The 14245-nt window shown below is 59.4% G+C and overlaps 1 protein-coding gene across 1 annotated transcript in view; it reads left to right on the top strand.

Moving 5' to 3' along the window:
• Positions 1-13105, top strand: part of LOC112108980 (digestive cysteine proteinase 2-like) — a 16177-nt gene extending 3072 nt beyond the window's left edge. Inside the window, exons 3-11 of the mRNA XM_024203315.2 lie at positions 2047-2139; positions 2692-2864; positions 5968-6211; positions 7387-7582; positions 8495-8688; positions 10406-10497; positions 10878-11039; positions 11704-11893; positions 12672-13105. Coding sequence (XP_024059083.2) covers positions 2047-2139; positions 2692-2864; positions 5968-6211; positions 7387-7582; positions 8495-8688; positions 10406-10497; positions 10878-11039; positions 11704-11893; positions 12672-12859 — 1532 coding nt within the window. The 3' untranslated portion in view covers positions 12860-13105. The remainder of the gene's footprint in view (positions 1-2046; positions 2140-2691; positions 2865-5967; positions 6212-7386; positions 7583-8494; positions 8689-10405; positions 10498-10877; positions 11040-11703; positions 11894-12671) is intronic.
• Positions 13106-14245: the final 1140 nt, after the last annotated feature.

Below are 14245 nucleotides of genomic sequence, written 5' to 3'. Positions count from 1 at the left end.
TGTGTGTGTGTGTGTGTGTGTGTGTGTGTGTGTGTGTGTGTGTGTGTAACCAGACTGAAGTGTACCCCTCCCTGTAGCCAGAAGCCGGGGAGAGGCCTTAGACCGGAGTCCTCCTCTGCAGTCTATTCTGTCCGCCACAAAGCTCTCCAGTACCCCAGGTTGGCTGGCATCCGAGAAGCACCTCAGGCTCCTCCCAACCCGACCGAGTCACAGGTCTACCCGGTGCAGTTGTGCAAAGCTGTGTAGGGCTAATTGCTGCTGAGGTTAATTGAGGCCTTGGATCTGATCTGCCCTTCCCAGGAGAGCTCGACCCAGTAACTGCGTCAAGTCCCAGCTCTCCTAGCAAACAGAGCTTGGCACCCAGCCACGCTCCGGAGCACCGGGGGCCACCTCCTCAGAGGTATTTACGCTCCTCACTTCCAATGGACAGCAGGAACCTAAATACGTCTGAGGATCTGGGCCCGCGTTCCTCTCCTGCAGGCTTCCAGTTTGGCTGGTTTCCTCCGACTGGAAGGTCCTGGGGCAGGGATTGTGTTTTCCTGGCTGTGTGGGGCCTGCGCCCAGTACACTCTGGGTGTGTTACCAACAAACAAAAGAATGAGAATGATTGTTCTAGACTCAAGGCAGAAGAATGTTCTTGAGACCGGGCCTCTGAGGAGAGTCTGCGGCTTTCTCAATGGCGTGGCTTTTGGCAAGCCGGCTGCTCGGGCCGCACGTTGCCTGCACAAACCCTCTTCAACAACAAAGCTGCACTTTCATGTCTAGCTTCCTATGATTATCCCTCCAACGGCAGAGCCTGGCCTTTCGACACACACCGATCGCCCCCAGCGAGAGCCTCACACCGAGTGCTTGCTCTGGATAAATTCGCGCAGCAATTACAAGCCCAAGAAACCAAGGGTGTGAGCTGGCAGCGCTGGGGGGGGGGAGGCTCTCTAATGTTCGCTTAGCCTGGGTTCAAGACCCGGTCTTTGCGTAATCCATGCCCAGGATTCTGTGCTGTGCTGGGCATGGAGGAACTTGAGTGGCCTACAGAGCCCCCAGGAACCGTCCATCGCTGGCAGGAATGAGCATGGCTTAGCCCGGGGCGACTCTGAACCCCAGGGACTGAGAGCCAGCGCCAGAGCTGTCAGGAAATGCTCAGCCCTAGACCAGAGCCCTCTAGTCTCATTCCCAGGTTCTCAGAAATAAACCCAACGGAAGCGGGCCCCTCCCCAGAGCTGCACACTCGGGGTAGCTAGCCCCTGCTGCGGCTGGGCTCTGGTCTCAGCGCACGAGGTCAGAGCTCGCCTGAGGATTTCTCCTCCAGCTCAAAGCGTAGCCGTATACCTAACGTGTTTGGAGCGTCGGAGCTTCCTCTGGGTGATCTGGCAAATCCACCCACCATAGCTTAGGGCAGCGGTGCCCAAACTTTTCTTGTCACGCCCTCCCTTACCAGTAATGGAATCTGTCCGCGCCCCCCCCCCATTATTGCACACCCAAGGCTTCCTCAGTAGAGCAGCAGGGGCTGAAGGTGGAGTTGGGGGCAGAACTGGGGCTGGGGGGGGAGCTGGGGCTAGAGGTGGGGAGGGAATGAGGGAAGAACTGGGCTGGAGGCGGAACGGAGTTGTGGCTGGCGTTGGAACTGGTCTGGGGCTCCCTCCCTGCCCCCCAGAGGGGCTGGCCCGGGCCCCGCCCCATGCCCCTGAACATTCCTCCACGCACCCCCCAGGCGGGTGCACCCGACACTTAGGGCAGTGGGGACAGCTGGTCGGAGGCTTGCACTGATTTATGGCAATTCTCAAGCACATGTGAGAACAGCTCTGGCCTCCTGCACCTTGCAGAGCCCAGCACTTTCCGTCCAGAGAGCACCAAAGCGAGGTGCGCACGCACGCCTGTGCTTTCGAGCTGTACATCAGTGCGACAGGCTCACCCTTGTCACCCGTGTCGGCTAAAGGGGCCGGGTAGAAGTCTGCGTTCTCCCGGGGAATCTCCGCTAGCTACAGATGTGCCCTGGTCCCCCGACTCCAAGGAAAAGACACTGACTAATCTGTCCCTCGTGTGCTGCAGGAGTCATCAGCCTGCCTTACGCCGAAATCGAGGAGCCCTTCGAAGCCTGGTACAACCTGAGTGGAGGAAAGAGCCGGATCCAGTACTACCACGGTAAGCTGCCGGGGTCCTTGCGGGAGGAGGACTAGAGAGAGTCTCCTGGGGGTCTGTAGAGCAGGATGTGCCTATGGGTGGTTCAGCCGAAGGGCAGAACTTGTCACGTGCCAAGTCCGGGGTGACACCATCTCCTGCTCGTGCAAGGGGCTGGCTGGGTTAGCTCAGGAGTTGCGGCCGTGGGCGAAGAAGTCGAGGCTGAGAACCGTTGCAGATGGGCTGCTCAGTCCCGCTATCGGTCAGGCACGGGTTGCCTCTGCTTGGACAACTGGGTGGATTTGGACAGCAACGTGGACGTCACGTACCGAGGATGAAACAGTGGAAGTGCAGGGTCCTCGAGTAACATTTCCTATTGTCACCTGCATGCGGTGCCTGGCTCTCCCAGACCCAACGACCACGCCCGTGACTCAGGGCAGCGTGGCATCTCCTATCCTGGGGAGGAAGCAGGATCCCACCCCCTCCGTCGGTGCTCTGCGGGAGGAGGGTGGAGAACACTTAAGAGCAGCCCTGCGTAGAAACTGCCTGCCTCTATTTTCCCTTCCTGCCTTGCAGGGCAGGTGATAACTTACCAGTTGGGATCGGTGAAGCCGTACGGTACCAGCTACAAGATTACGCCGGAAACTACTGAGACGGAGGTGAACGTCGTGAAGTGCTTCCAGCTCAATGGCACGAAAGAGAAGCTGGTCAAGCCGCAAAGCGTCTTTCCCCACACACATGGCTTCAAGGTGAGCCCCTTCCGCCGGGGATCTGGGCGGGACGGGGGAGGAGCGCAGGACTCCAGACACCGGGCCAGACCCTCAGCCGGCGTGACTCAGACCCAGACTGACAGCAGCTTGGCCGGGTCACAGCAGCGATTGGGTTCACTGTAGCTGAGAGAACCGTTAGCCCCATTCCGATCTCCAGCCCGTGTGACATTGTAGACAGCGCCTGACAGTTGGCCTGCCCACGCCTTGCCTGCCTCCTCCTTACAGGTATGTGGGAAGCCGCAGACAGTTGTTCAATAGCTTATCGGTAAATGCCAAGTCTCTGTCTCCTTGCTTGAGCCCCTGTGTCTTTCAGTGTTCTTCCTGGCCTCTCCTGGCCGGTGAAGGTTCATGCATACACTTTGTGTAGCTTCCCAGATCCCCGCTGTGGGGTGCAGCCGGGAAGGTGGCCTGTTACAGCTCCCCAGTTCTCTCTCCCAATGCTTGGAGCAGTTTAGAGCAGCCTCAGGGCTGCTCTAACCCTAGCTGAATATCCCTGGGGACATTCCAGGTAGAGATTGGTGGCATGTTTTACACTCGGCCCACTCCTATCCATCCCCTGCTGAGAGCCAGGAAGCATAAGAGCCTGCAGAACCAGTTCCATGCCCTCTGGGGAAGCCCCGTGTCTAAGCAGCACAAAAATAGCACAGCAAGCCAAGGAGCCCAGTGTGGTTGTTAGCGGTGTCAGAAATGGACGGCCCCAATCAGAGCAGGGGGGTTGCCTGGCCAGCCAGACCCTGCAGAAGGAGGCGAGCCTGGGAAGGAGGCACCAGTGCTGGCCAAGAATCTCTTCTCCCTTCCCAACCCTGGGAGATTTGTTGCAACTAGTCCTTACTGCAACGAGGTGGCAGCTTGGGCGAGCCCGTGTGGTGACTCAGCTGCCTGCTACCGCGAGTTCCCCATTGTGGGCGTTGGGCAAAGTTGCTTTCACGTGTCCCGGACTCTGAATGAAAACTGAACTCTGCTTCGCCCGGATGATAATTTGGCAATGGCTGTTTAAAAGGCCTGGGCGTATGGGGAAAACTCACGGATATACGGCTACTTGCTTAACGCAGCTCCCTGGGGAACGGGGCTGTGGAAAGATTCAAGCTCGTACTCAGAGACTCAGAGACTTTAAGGTCAGAAGGGACCATTATGATCATCTAGTCTGACCTCCCGCACAACGCAGGCCACAGAATCTCACCCACCCACTCCTGTAACAAACCCCTCACCTATGTCTGAGCTACTGAAGTCCTCAACTTGTGGTTTACAGACGTCAAGGTGCAGAGAATCCTCCAGCAAGTGACCCGTGCCCCACGCTGCAGAGGAAGGCGAAAAACCTCCAGGGCCTCTGCCAATCTGCCCTGGAGGAAAATTCCTTCCCGACCCCAAATATGGCGATCAGCTAAACCGTGAGCATGTGGGCAAGACTCACCAGCCAGATACCCAGGAAAGAATTCTCTGTAATAACTCAGATCCCATCTCATCTAACATCCCATCACAGGCCATTGGGCATATTTACCGCTAATAGTCAAAGATCAATTAATTGCCAAAATTAGGCTGTCCCAACATACCATCCTCTCCATAAACTTATCAAGCTTAGTCTTGAAGCCAGATATGTCTTTTGCCCCCACTGCTCCCCTTGGAAGGCTGTTCCAGAACTTCACTCCTCTGATGGTTAGAAACCTTCGTCTAAACTTCAAGTCTAAACTTCCTAATGTCCAGTTTATATCCATTTGTTCTTGTGTCCACATTGGTACTGAGCTAAAATAATTCCTCTCCCTCCCTGGTATTTATCCCTCTGATATATTTATAGAGAGCAATCATATCTCCCCTCAGCTGCCTTCTGGTTAGGCTAAACAAGCCAAGCTCTCTGAGTCTCCTTTCATAAGCCATGATCCATTCCTCGGATCATCCTAGTCGCCCTTCTCTGTACCTGTCCTCAGACTGGGAGTTCTTTTGAGCGAGGCCCGTCTCCTTGTGATGCGCTTGGTGCAATGCCTATCACAGTGGGGCCTGATGCTTGCCTGGAGCCACTGGGTGCTTCAGGAATACCAGGGCCAATAACACAGCTGCTCACTGGATATAGTCAGAGGCCACGTTGAATGACCCAAAGCCACTTTCACAGCCCGCGCGTTCTGCAGAGCCAGCCCAGCTCTAGGAGAAGGAGCCGGATTCTGTTCTGTCTCATGCATCAACAGCATTACTAACTAAATTCCAGGTTCCGCCTGCGCAATCCCCAGGGGGTCACCCAGATATTACTGGGGGCAGGATCCTTATGATTGGGCTGATGCTGCAGAAGGAAAGGACTCAGCTTGACGCTCAGATCCCAGGGTTGGCCGTAAGAAATCGTCTGGTTTGCAAATGGTCTGAATTTGACAGGGGGGCACTGAGAGCCAGGGGACAGGGGACCCCCCAATGCTAGCCTTTGCATCACTCAAGACTAGCGCTTCACTTGGAGGCAGGCCCATCAACACGCAGTCTGAAGAAGAACTTCATGCCGCTGGCCCTGCTAGCCAGCAGCAGAGAGGACATGGGAGATGGCCGCCGAGACCATGGGAATGGAGGAGGCAGCTTGTGGAGGGCATAGCCAGAGGTAGACAAGGGAGGACTGGGTTGGAAGGGAGGATGGGGGAGGGGTCGCCCTGGGGATCTTGGAAGCCAGAAGGACTTTTCTGATGGTGGCTGAGGAGTTTTTGGCTCCATGAATGAAGGATGCGGGTGCAGGAAACGCTCTGGAAATTATTTATTATGTAGGATGGTAGCAGCTGACCTAGGAGCTCCAGTCACGGACCAGACCCCAGCTGCGCTAGGCGCTGGACAGACACCAAACAAGAGACAATCCCTGCCCCCAAGAGCCTAACTAAACGTCCCTCTCCGGGGACGGGGCAAGGAGATGAGACAAGCCTGGGTCTGCAGCTAGTGCCTAGCCCCATGACCTCCGTGCACCGGGCGGCATCTCCTAAGGCAAGGCTCGGGGCTGGAGTCGCACCAGCTGCCTCGGGGCGGGAAAGAGGTGCCGTGGGCAGTGTGGGTCAGTCCCACCAGCAGAGCGCTGGAAAGAGCCACCGGGCCTAACTCCGGCTCCCCTCCATTGCCTCCCCAGTTCCTGCGGGAGGAGTACTTCAAAGGGCACTACTGCAGTGTGTGGCAGGACGTGTCCGACTGGGGCAAGAAGAAGAACGTCTACACCTTGTGGGTGACCAACACCAGCTGCGGCTCGTCCCCCGTCCACTACGAGATGCGGGGTTACAACAGCGTGCTGGGCTCCCACTACGACAAATACGAGATCGACTACAGCGACTTCACCAACAGCTACCCGGCCTCTGTCTTCGACCTCCCCATCAACAGTAAGGCGGCCCTGGCGGGTCCTCTCCATCCCTGGGCCAGCATTTATCCCTGCCCGAGACAAGCCTCTTCTCTGTACTGCAATAGCACTCAACTGGGAGCAGGTCCCTTCGCGCTAGGGGCTGCACCAAGATGTGTGCAGACACCCGCCCGGCCCTGACGGGGACGTAGACAGAGGGGGAGGAAGGGATCCGAGCGGAGGATTAGGAACCGAGGCACAGCGAGAGAATGTGGCCTGCCCCAAATGTGGCAGAGTCAGGAATTGACCTCAAGAAGCCCAGGGCAAAGAGGAAGTGGTGGTCGATGCTCTACATCCTGTTGTCCTGGGTGAGCCTGATGTCAGATTCAGGAGGTGCCCAGAAGCGGCAGTGAAACTATTGCGACAGAGGCGCTCAGGGGCGGGGCAGGGAAACTAGCCCCCTCGCCCATCTCCGGCTCCAGACAGACATTGAGCAAGGGCAGCTCAGCCACGTGTCGGAGACAAACGGGCTGGGGGCCGCTGCCCGCTCTCAGATGTTTCCACTGGTGGCTGGCTGGGGGACCCAGCAGCTAAGCCAGTTCGGGTGATAAGGTTCGCAGCTGATCCGGGTCTCTCTGCGAGGTAGCCCGGTTCTGTGGGAGCCCTGCTGGCCCGTGACATCCGGAAGGGCCAAGATCCGGTGCCGAGTGTCTTCTCTTTGCATCCAACCCTGAGGCCAGCCAGGGGAGAATGGGAGGTCGGGCAGGCCCATGAGAGGCCGAACCAGCATGTGGCTGTGACAGGCGTCCGCAGGCAGAAGATGGAGGCTGCCTGCTAGGAAAGTCGGGGTAGAGAGAGGAGGGGATCTCCCAGCTCCTTGGGGTGAGGCGGGGAGGGGATCTAATGATCGCTGTAGAGCTCTGGCAGCAGGACGTTGCCCGCTCCCCACTGGGCCCTGAGCAGTGAACATGGCACTAGCATTGGCGAGGGGTGGGAGCCTGCAGCCTCATCTGAGCCAGCCCGCGAAGGGAGTGAGGAGCCGTCCATGGGGAAAGCGTCCTGAGAGAGGCAAAGCCCCGTGCAGCTTGGGCAGCTGGGAGAGCTTCGGTCCACCCGCCCCTGCAGGCATCAGAGCAATCACTGAAGCCTCTTGTACAGGTTGCATCTAACCGGGCAGGGGGAGTCTTGGGGTGACGGCTGCCTGTGCTCGTGCCCTAGGAACGAAGTCCTGTGGGGAGCTCCCCGGGCTGGGAGCAGAGCGCTGGATCCTGGCCAACCCCATGCAGGACTTTGTGGGGCGGCAGGAGGACCGGTCCCACCAGGTGTTCCACCACTACCGGAAGACGTTCAAGAAGAGTTACGACGGCGAGCAGGAGATGGAGCACAGGCAGCACACCTTCACCCACAACATGAGGTACGGGGCTGCCCGGGGGCAGCGGGGGCTCCGGGGTCACGGAGGAGGAGAGAGCTGGTGCATCGTGCGCTGAAGGAAACGGCATCTCTGCTGGGTCAGGGAGGCCGGAGGGTTCCCCCGGAGAGCTGGCTCTGCCTTGGCTGCTGGCAGAACGGACCGTCCTGAGCTGGCCTTGAACGTGATGGAGAACGGCCTGTCCACATGGGCCTCAGTCGGCAGCACCTGGGCTAGCAGTGGACTCTAGATGGTGGCTGGAGAATGGAGTCCGAGGCTTCTCCCCCGCAGGGCCTGGGGGCACGTCCCCACTGCAGGCAGCTCGCGGGGACACCCCCAAGCTAAGCTCTCCTCCGGCTAGCTCAAAGCTAGCTCCAGCAGCGTCCAGCAGGGTGGTGAGACGCGCCGGCCGCTCGAGTGCGTGCCCGGCGTCCTCGCGGCCGGGGCTGCAGCCTGGAGGCCAGCGCGGGTCACCGCCCGTGCGCTGCGACTGTTCCTGGAGCTACCTTTGATCTAGCTCCAGCAGCGCTCCCTTGGGTCTGCCTCCAGGAGCTGCAATCTCAGCTCCCCGGGGTATGTCTACGCTGCAAGCGGGAGCTGGTCTGTTGGCTTCCTTTCAGGCTGGCATCACTTGGTTCCCCCTGTCCCCAACACACAGAGCCCTCCCGGGTCACAGCCTGCGTGCACCGGGCATCCCCCGAAGCCGCCTGGCTGCCCTTCAAGGCTGCAGCAGCGCTCTAAGGGTTAATCTGTTTGCTGCGCAGGGGAGCACGCTGTGGGTGCGCCCAGTGGGTAGGGATTCCTTCGCCAGGGCTGTAGAGCGGCGGCAGGAGCTCTCTATGCCCGGTGGGCAGAGCAGTGCCCAGAAGCCAGAGCTGCCCGGCTCCCTCTCTCTTCACGGCATCCATCCCCTCCCAGGTTTGTCCACTCCAAGAATCGGGCCAACTTGTCCTACAAGCTGGCGCTGAACCACCTGGCCGACCGCACCCCGGAGGAGATGGCCGTGCTGCGGGGACGGCTAAAAAGCGGGGCCCCCAACAACGGACAGCCGTTCCCGTCGGAGCTGTACACTGGCCTCATCCTGCCCGAGATCCTGGACTGGAGGCTGTACGGTGAGTGGCTTGTTACGGGGCCGCTTCTGGGCAGAAAGCTCCGTCCGGCTGGAGCATCTCCTCCCGCCTCCCTTTCCCCACCCCATTGGCACAGGGACCCCACTGCTGCTCATAGGGCTCGAACCCGCGAGGGGCTGTGGACACTACCAAACTTTTGAGCAATTGGTTGCTTCCGTGTTTGGGTGCCCAATGTGGGACCCCGAGGGTTGATATGGCCTGGGTGCGGAGCACCCCCGCCCCCTCCCGCTGCTGGGGAAGTCAACAGGAGCTGGAATGGCACAGCGCTGTCTGGAAGCTTGGCCTGATGGGTCGCGAGTTGAGACTCCAAAAATCAGAAAAAACCAACAACAGGGCGCTTCTGAGGGCGTCGGCCTTACGGGCTGGATTGGTTGGCATCCCACTGTTACCCAGACATCCGTGCAGCGCTGTTCGGGCAAACCCCGGGAGAGACAAGCAGGCTGGCCCAGGGCTGGCACCAGACTGAATGCCTCAGGGAGGGATTAATGGGGAACGAATGATGCCAAAGCTGGTCTTACTGCAGTAGTGCTGCCATCCAGAAGCTGCAGCCCCATTAGCTGAACAGACTCGGGGGTCATTTTTCAGCCTGGTGAGTGACCCTGTGATCCATTCATAGAATCATAGAATCTCAGGGTTGGAAGGGACCTCAGGAGGTCATCTAGTCCAACCCCCGGCTCAAAGCAGGACCAATCCCCAACTAAATCATCCTGGCCAGGGCTTTGTCAAGCCTGACCTTAAAGACCTCTAAGGAAGGAGATTCCACCACCTCCCTAGGTAACCCATTCCAGTGCTTCAGCACCCTCCTAGTGAAAAAGTTTTTCCTAATATCCAACCTAGACCTCCCCCACTGCAACTTGAGACCATTACTCCTTGTTCTGTCATCTGGTACCACTGAGAACAGTCTAGATCCATCCCCTTTGGAAGCAGCTATCAAATCCCCCCTCATTCTTCTCTTCTGCAGACTAAACAATCCCAGTTCCCTCAGCCTCTCCTCATAAGTCATGTGCTCCAGCCCCCTAATCATTTTTGTTGCCCTCTGCTGGACTCTTTCCAATTTTTCCACATCCTCCTTGTAGCGTGGAGCCCAAAACTGGACACAGTACTCCAGATGAGGCCTCACCAATGCCGAATAGAGGGGAATGATCATGTCCCTCGATCTGCTGGCAATGCCCCTACTTATACAGCCCAAAATGCCGTTAGCCTTCTTGGCAACAAGGGCACACTGTTGATTCATATTTAAGTTTCTCATAAATGAGCGGGGCTTGGGGGCTTGTGGTTCACCTAGGCAGCAAGTGACAAGGCTTCTGCTCCCATCACAGACTCCCCAGGTGACCGTGGGCAAGTCACCGAGGCTCTGCCTCAGTTTCCCCATCTGTAAAGTGGAGCTGGTGATACTTCCCTGCCACACAGGGCCGTGCGAGACCTAATTCATGGCTGCTAGTTAGTGCGTGGAGATCTCTGGCGGGAGAGGAGGGCTCTGCCAGCACCCAGGCCAGGGAAGCACCAGACCCAAGAAGCTAAAACTCCCGTCTCCAGCACTCTACGCCCTGCATTACAGGGGAACGTTGGTAGCTCTTGGGCAGCGAGGGAGGGAGCCAGGCAGAGAGGGTGGATTAGAGCTCCCCAAATGGAGATTCCTGGCGGCACCTGGCCAATATGTCTCAGTCCCTGACCCCTCGCTCGCTCCCTTCCTCCCCAGGCGCGGTGACCCCAGTGAAGGACCAGGCCGTGTGCGGCTCCTGCTGGAGCTTTGCTGCCACCGGGGCGATGGAAGGTGCCCTGTTCCTCAAGGTGAGAGCCCGCCCGCCTCCCGGTGAGGAGATTGCCTGCTCTGCTGAGGGCACAAGCTGCGTGCCTACGTGTCACGGGCAGCCCCGCTGGCTCCCCAGGGGGACGGCGTGGCCACACCAGAGAATGCTGGGCAGCCCCGGAACAAGGGGGGGGGGATTGGGGACGCTCCAGCAGCTGGAGGGGTGGGAACGGTCTTTGTGCTGAATTAGGAAGATCCAGGGATATTGTGGTGACCCCCCTGCATAGGCCCAGCCGTAGCTCAAGCCTGGCTGGAGGTGGGGATGGCGGAGCTGGGAACACCCCCTCTAGGCTCGTCGCTCCTGAGCCAGCCACCTGGCTGTGGCTTTGCAGCTGAGGACCTGGGTTTCCTCCCTCCCCAGACCGGAGTGGTGACCCCGCTGTCCCAGCAAGTCCTGATCGACTGCTCCTGGGGCTTCGGGAACTACGGCTGCGACGGCGGCGAGGAGTGGAGCGCGTACGAGTGGATCAAGAAGCACGGAGGCATCGCCAGCACCGATTCCTATGGCCCGTACAAAGGCCAGGTGAGCGCAGCGCCCTCCGGCTCAGCTGCCAGAGGTGCCCGTGGAGCGGCTCCATTGGCACGGGAGCTCTGGTCCCACTCAACCTCCCCGGTGTGTTCCAGGTCTGTGAGCCAAAAGCAGGTTGCCACGAAGGGGGAGCTTCTGCCTCCAGCAGGGCTGAGACCTCTAGGGGCTTTGGGGCTCTATCCCATGGGGCCGCTCCAGCGACCCCGCTTAGAGTCAGTGACCAGGGTGCAGCATCCACATGGGAAGCAGCCACTGGGACTGCCGACAACATGCCCTTGCTGGTCCCAATTACAGTTGCATGGCCCTGGTAAAGCACTAGCCTGGGACTTGGAAGACCTGACAAGTCACTTTCCTCGCTCTGTGCCTCAGTTTCCCTGGCTGTGCAATGGGGGTGAGCCTCCCTTGCCTATCGGAGGTGTTGGGGGAAGGCACTTGGGCACAGTGCTGATTGGGGTCACAGAAAGGAAATAGGGGCATTAAAGCGTAGACTGGACACGCCAGCAGCCAGAGACGCTGATGGCTTCCTCTGAGCCCAGGGGTGTCCGCACGTTGGTCTGACCAGCCGAGGTGCCCCCCCCCTGCTCCTGGGGCCGCCGGCCTGGCTCGCGCGTGCAGGGGTGGAGGAGAGTGGCTGTCATCTCCTTTGTCTGTGTCGCAGAACGGCTTGTGCCACTACAACAAGTCCGAGCTGGTGGGCAAAATGAAAGGCTACGTCAACGTCACCTCGGGTAACATCACGGCCCTGAAAGCCGCCATCTACAAGAACGGCCCCGTGGCCGTCAGCATCGACGCCTCCCGGCGGTCCTTCTCCTTCTACTCCAACGGCGTCTACTATGAACCCAAGTGTGGTGAGTGCGGCCGTTCCCGGCCGATCGGCTCCTGGGATGGCTTTGGCTGGTCCTGGGCAATTGGCTTCTGGTGGCCAAGTCCAGCAATCCTGGGACGCTACCACACAATGACTCCACCGGCAGCCTGGAGCCCCTGTGGCTTGACGAGGGCATTGCAGGGGATGTGACGCTAGGGGGCAGCCGCGTCTCCTTTCCCAGCTGCATACATTCAGACCAGACAAACAAGCCAGTTCAGCAAGATGTGGGGGGTTCCCTTGGGGCGGGGGAGGCTTTGATGAAAGGAAACTAAACCGGAGGAACCCCTGGCTCGGAGGAGGATGATATTGCCACACGGCAGGGCTTCACCAGAGCCACAAGCTGGCTGGGAGAGTTACAGGTTCAGTCTCCGAAAGGAGCATCTGGAATAAAACCCAACGGATTTGCCGCCTGCTTACCAGGCTGCAGAACGGCATCTGTGAAGCTTGGCGCCACTGTTCAGGATCCTGCCGCTGACTCTCGGGCCAGAAACGGCTCACGAGGAGCGGGGTAGAAGCCAGGGCACTGGATGGGGAGCCAGGACTCCTGGTTTCTAGTCCCAGCTCTGCTGTTCATTTGCTAGGTGATTTGGGGCTAGTTACGGAAACCCGGTGCCTCGGTTGACCTGGGGGGATAACAACACTTATCCACTGCTGCAAAGTGCTTTGAGACGTGTGGATGAGAAGCGAGGCCCTGGTTCTGTCACTAATGAGCTGGCTAGCGGGGCAGCGCCGTCGGCTCATATCTATTTTGGCCCCTCTAGGTAACCAGAGAGGTGACTTGGACCATGCGGTCTTGGCTGTCGGCTACGGTGTGCTCCAAGGGGAGCTGTACTGGCTGGTGAAGAACTCCTGGTCCACCTACTGGGGTAACGACGGCTACATCCTCATGTCCATGAAAGACAACAACTGCGGGGTAGCCACGGACGCCACCTACCCCATCCTGGAGTGACCCCCGGCGCCAAACCAGGCTGGGCTCACCTACACCATCCTCGCCCCACCCACAAGGGTCACCGGGCCTGGGCTGTTGCTTTGCAGGCCGGTGTGGATTTCATCCTAGCAGAGACACCCGCTGGAGAAGCGAATGTATACGGTCCTCCTGCCTCAGCCCTCGTCGGGAGCAAAGCAGTTCCTCGGAACCTCGCGGATCCGAGTGAAAGGGAAAGCAGCCGCTCAGGGGGAGGATGGTGGGAACATACCATAGCAATCAAGGGGGGTGTGGTAATTTGGGGAGGGGGAGAGGTGTGAAAAAGGGGGCTGCCTGTACTGTCCCCCTAGGATGGCCGCCTGGCTACCGAGCAGCCCAAAGAAGCCCACGGGGACGCAGCGGAAGTTGCTCACGCCGCTGCTGGCAATAAAGTCCCTGGGAAAGTGCTCTCTCTCTTTTAAACCAGCTGGGGGAATTAAAGTGCACTTGCTTCACAAAGCGGTTTTGGCTTCACGCTGCTCTGTGCGCGCTCCCGACCATTGCCATCGGGGCAGGACACCCCGTGCACGCTGTCCCGGCCCCTCCCCTAAGCCATCAGGTCATATTCCTCTTCACCCCCCCCCAAAGCAATCCTCCTTCTCCCTCAGTACCTGGCAGCGGTGGCTCCCCTGCACTGCAGCTGCTCTCTTGGTGCTGGCATAGCCCCCGGGGGCACGCAGGGGTCCTCACTGCTGTAGGGGTGGCTTCCTGCCAGTGCTGGGAACCCCACTTGCTCTGAGAATGGCCAGGCCAGGGGCAGCTGCCTCCAGTTAGCAGCTGATCTTCATTTCCTCCCTGGGGCCAGCCAGCCAGCGAGCTCAGACCTTCTGCCCAGCCAGCCGGCGCTAAGGCCCCTCCCTGCCAGGCCCAGGTGGAGCTCACGGCTGGGCAGCATGGGTGCCCCTCCCTGCTGCCAAGCCACGGTGGGAAGTCTCCAAGTGCCACCCGTTCATATGGGGCCCAGCCCCACCAGCCTGCTGTGGGCTTCCCTCCTCTAGGCTGGCAGCCGGGGTTTGAACAGTGCCTTTCCCCCGCGGAGAGAGGAGGCAGCGGGAGGCGGGGCAGACTCAAGTTGCCCCAGTGCGTGTGGTGAGCAGCTGCCCCTTTCCCTGGAGCTGAGCTCCCATCCCAGGGCAGCTCCAACGAGGCCTCCCCAGCCTGGGCTGGGAGAGCAGACCCAGCTGTGGCCTTCGGCCTGGCAAACCGGCTTCATCCCTCCAAGGCTTAGAGGGAGGGTGTCCTAGGAGAACCGGGGACCGCTGCCTGTGGAGGGCAGATGTGGGATCATGTGATGGCCCCAACGCTGACAGCGGAAGGGGAACCAAACCTCGCGTTTCAGGGCTGGAGCCGGCTTCTAGGTGATCGAGGTCA

This window comes from Terrapene carolina, unplaced genomic scaffold (genome assembly GCF_002925995.2).
Source record: "Terrapene carolina triunguis isolate 2854851 unplaced genomic scaffold, T_m_triunguis-2.0 Scaffold236, whole genome shotgun sequence".
NCBI lineage: Eukaryota > Metazoa > Chordata > Testudines > Emydidae > Terrapene > Terrapene triunguis.
The sequence above is the reverse complement of the archived record's forward strand: the minus strand, read 5'-3'. Positions and strand labels throughout refer to the sequence as shown.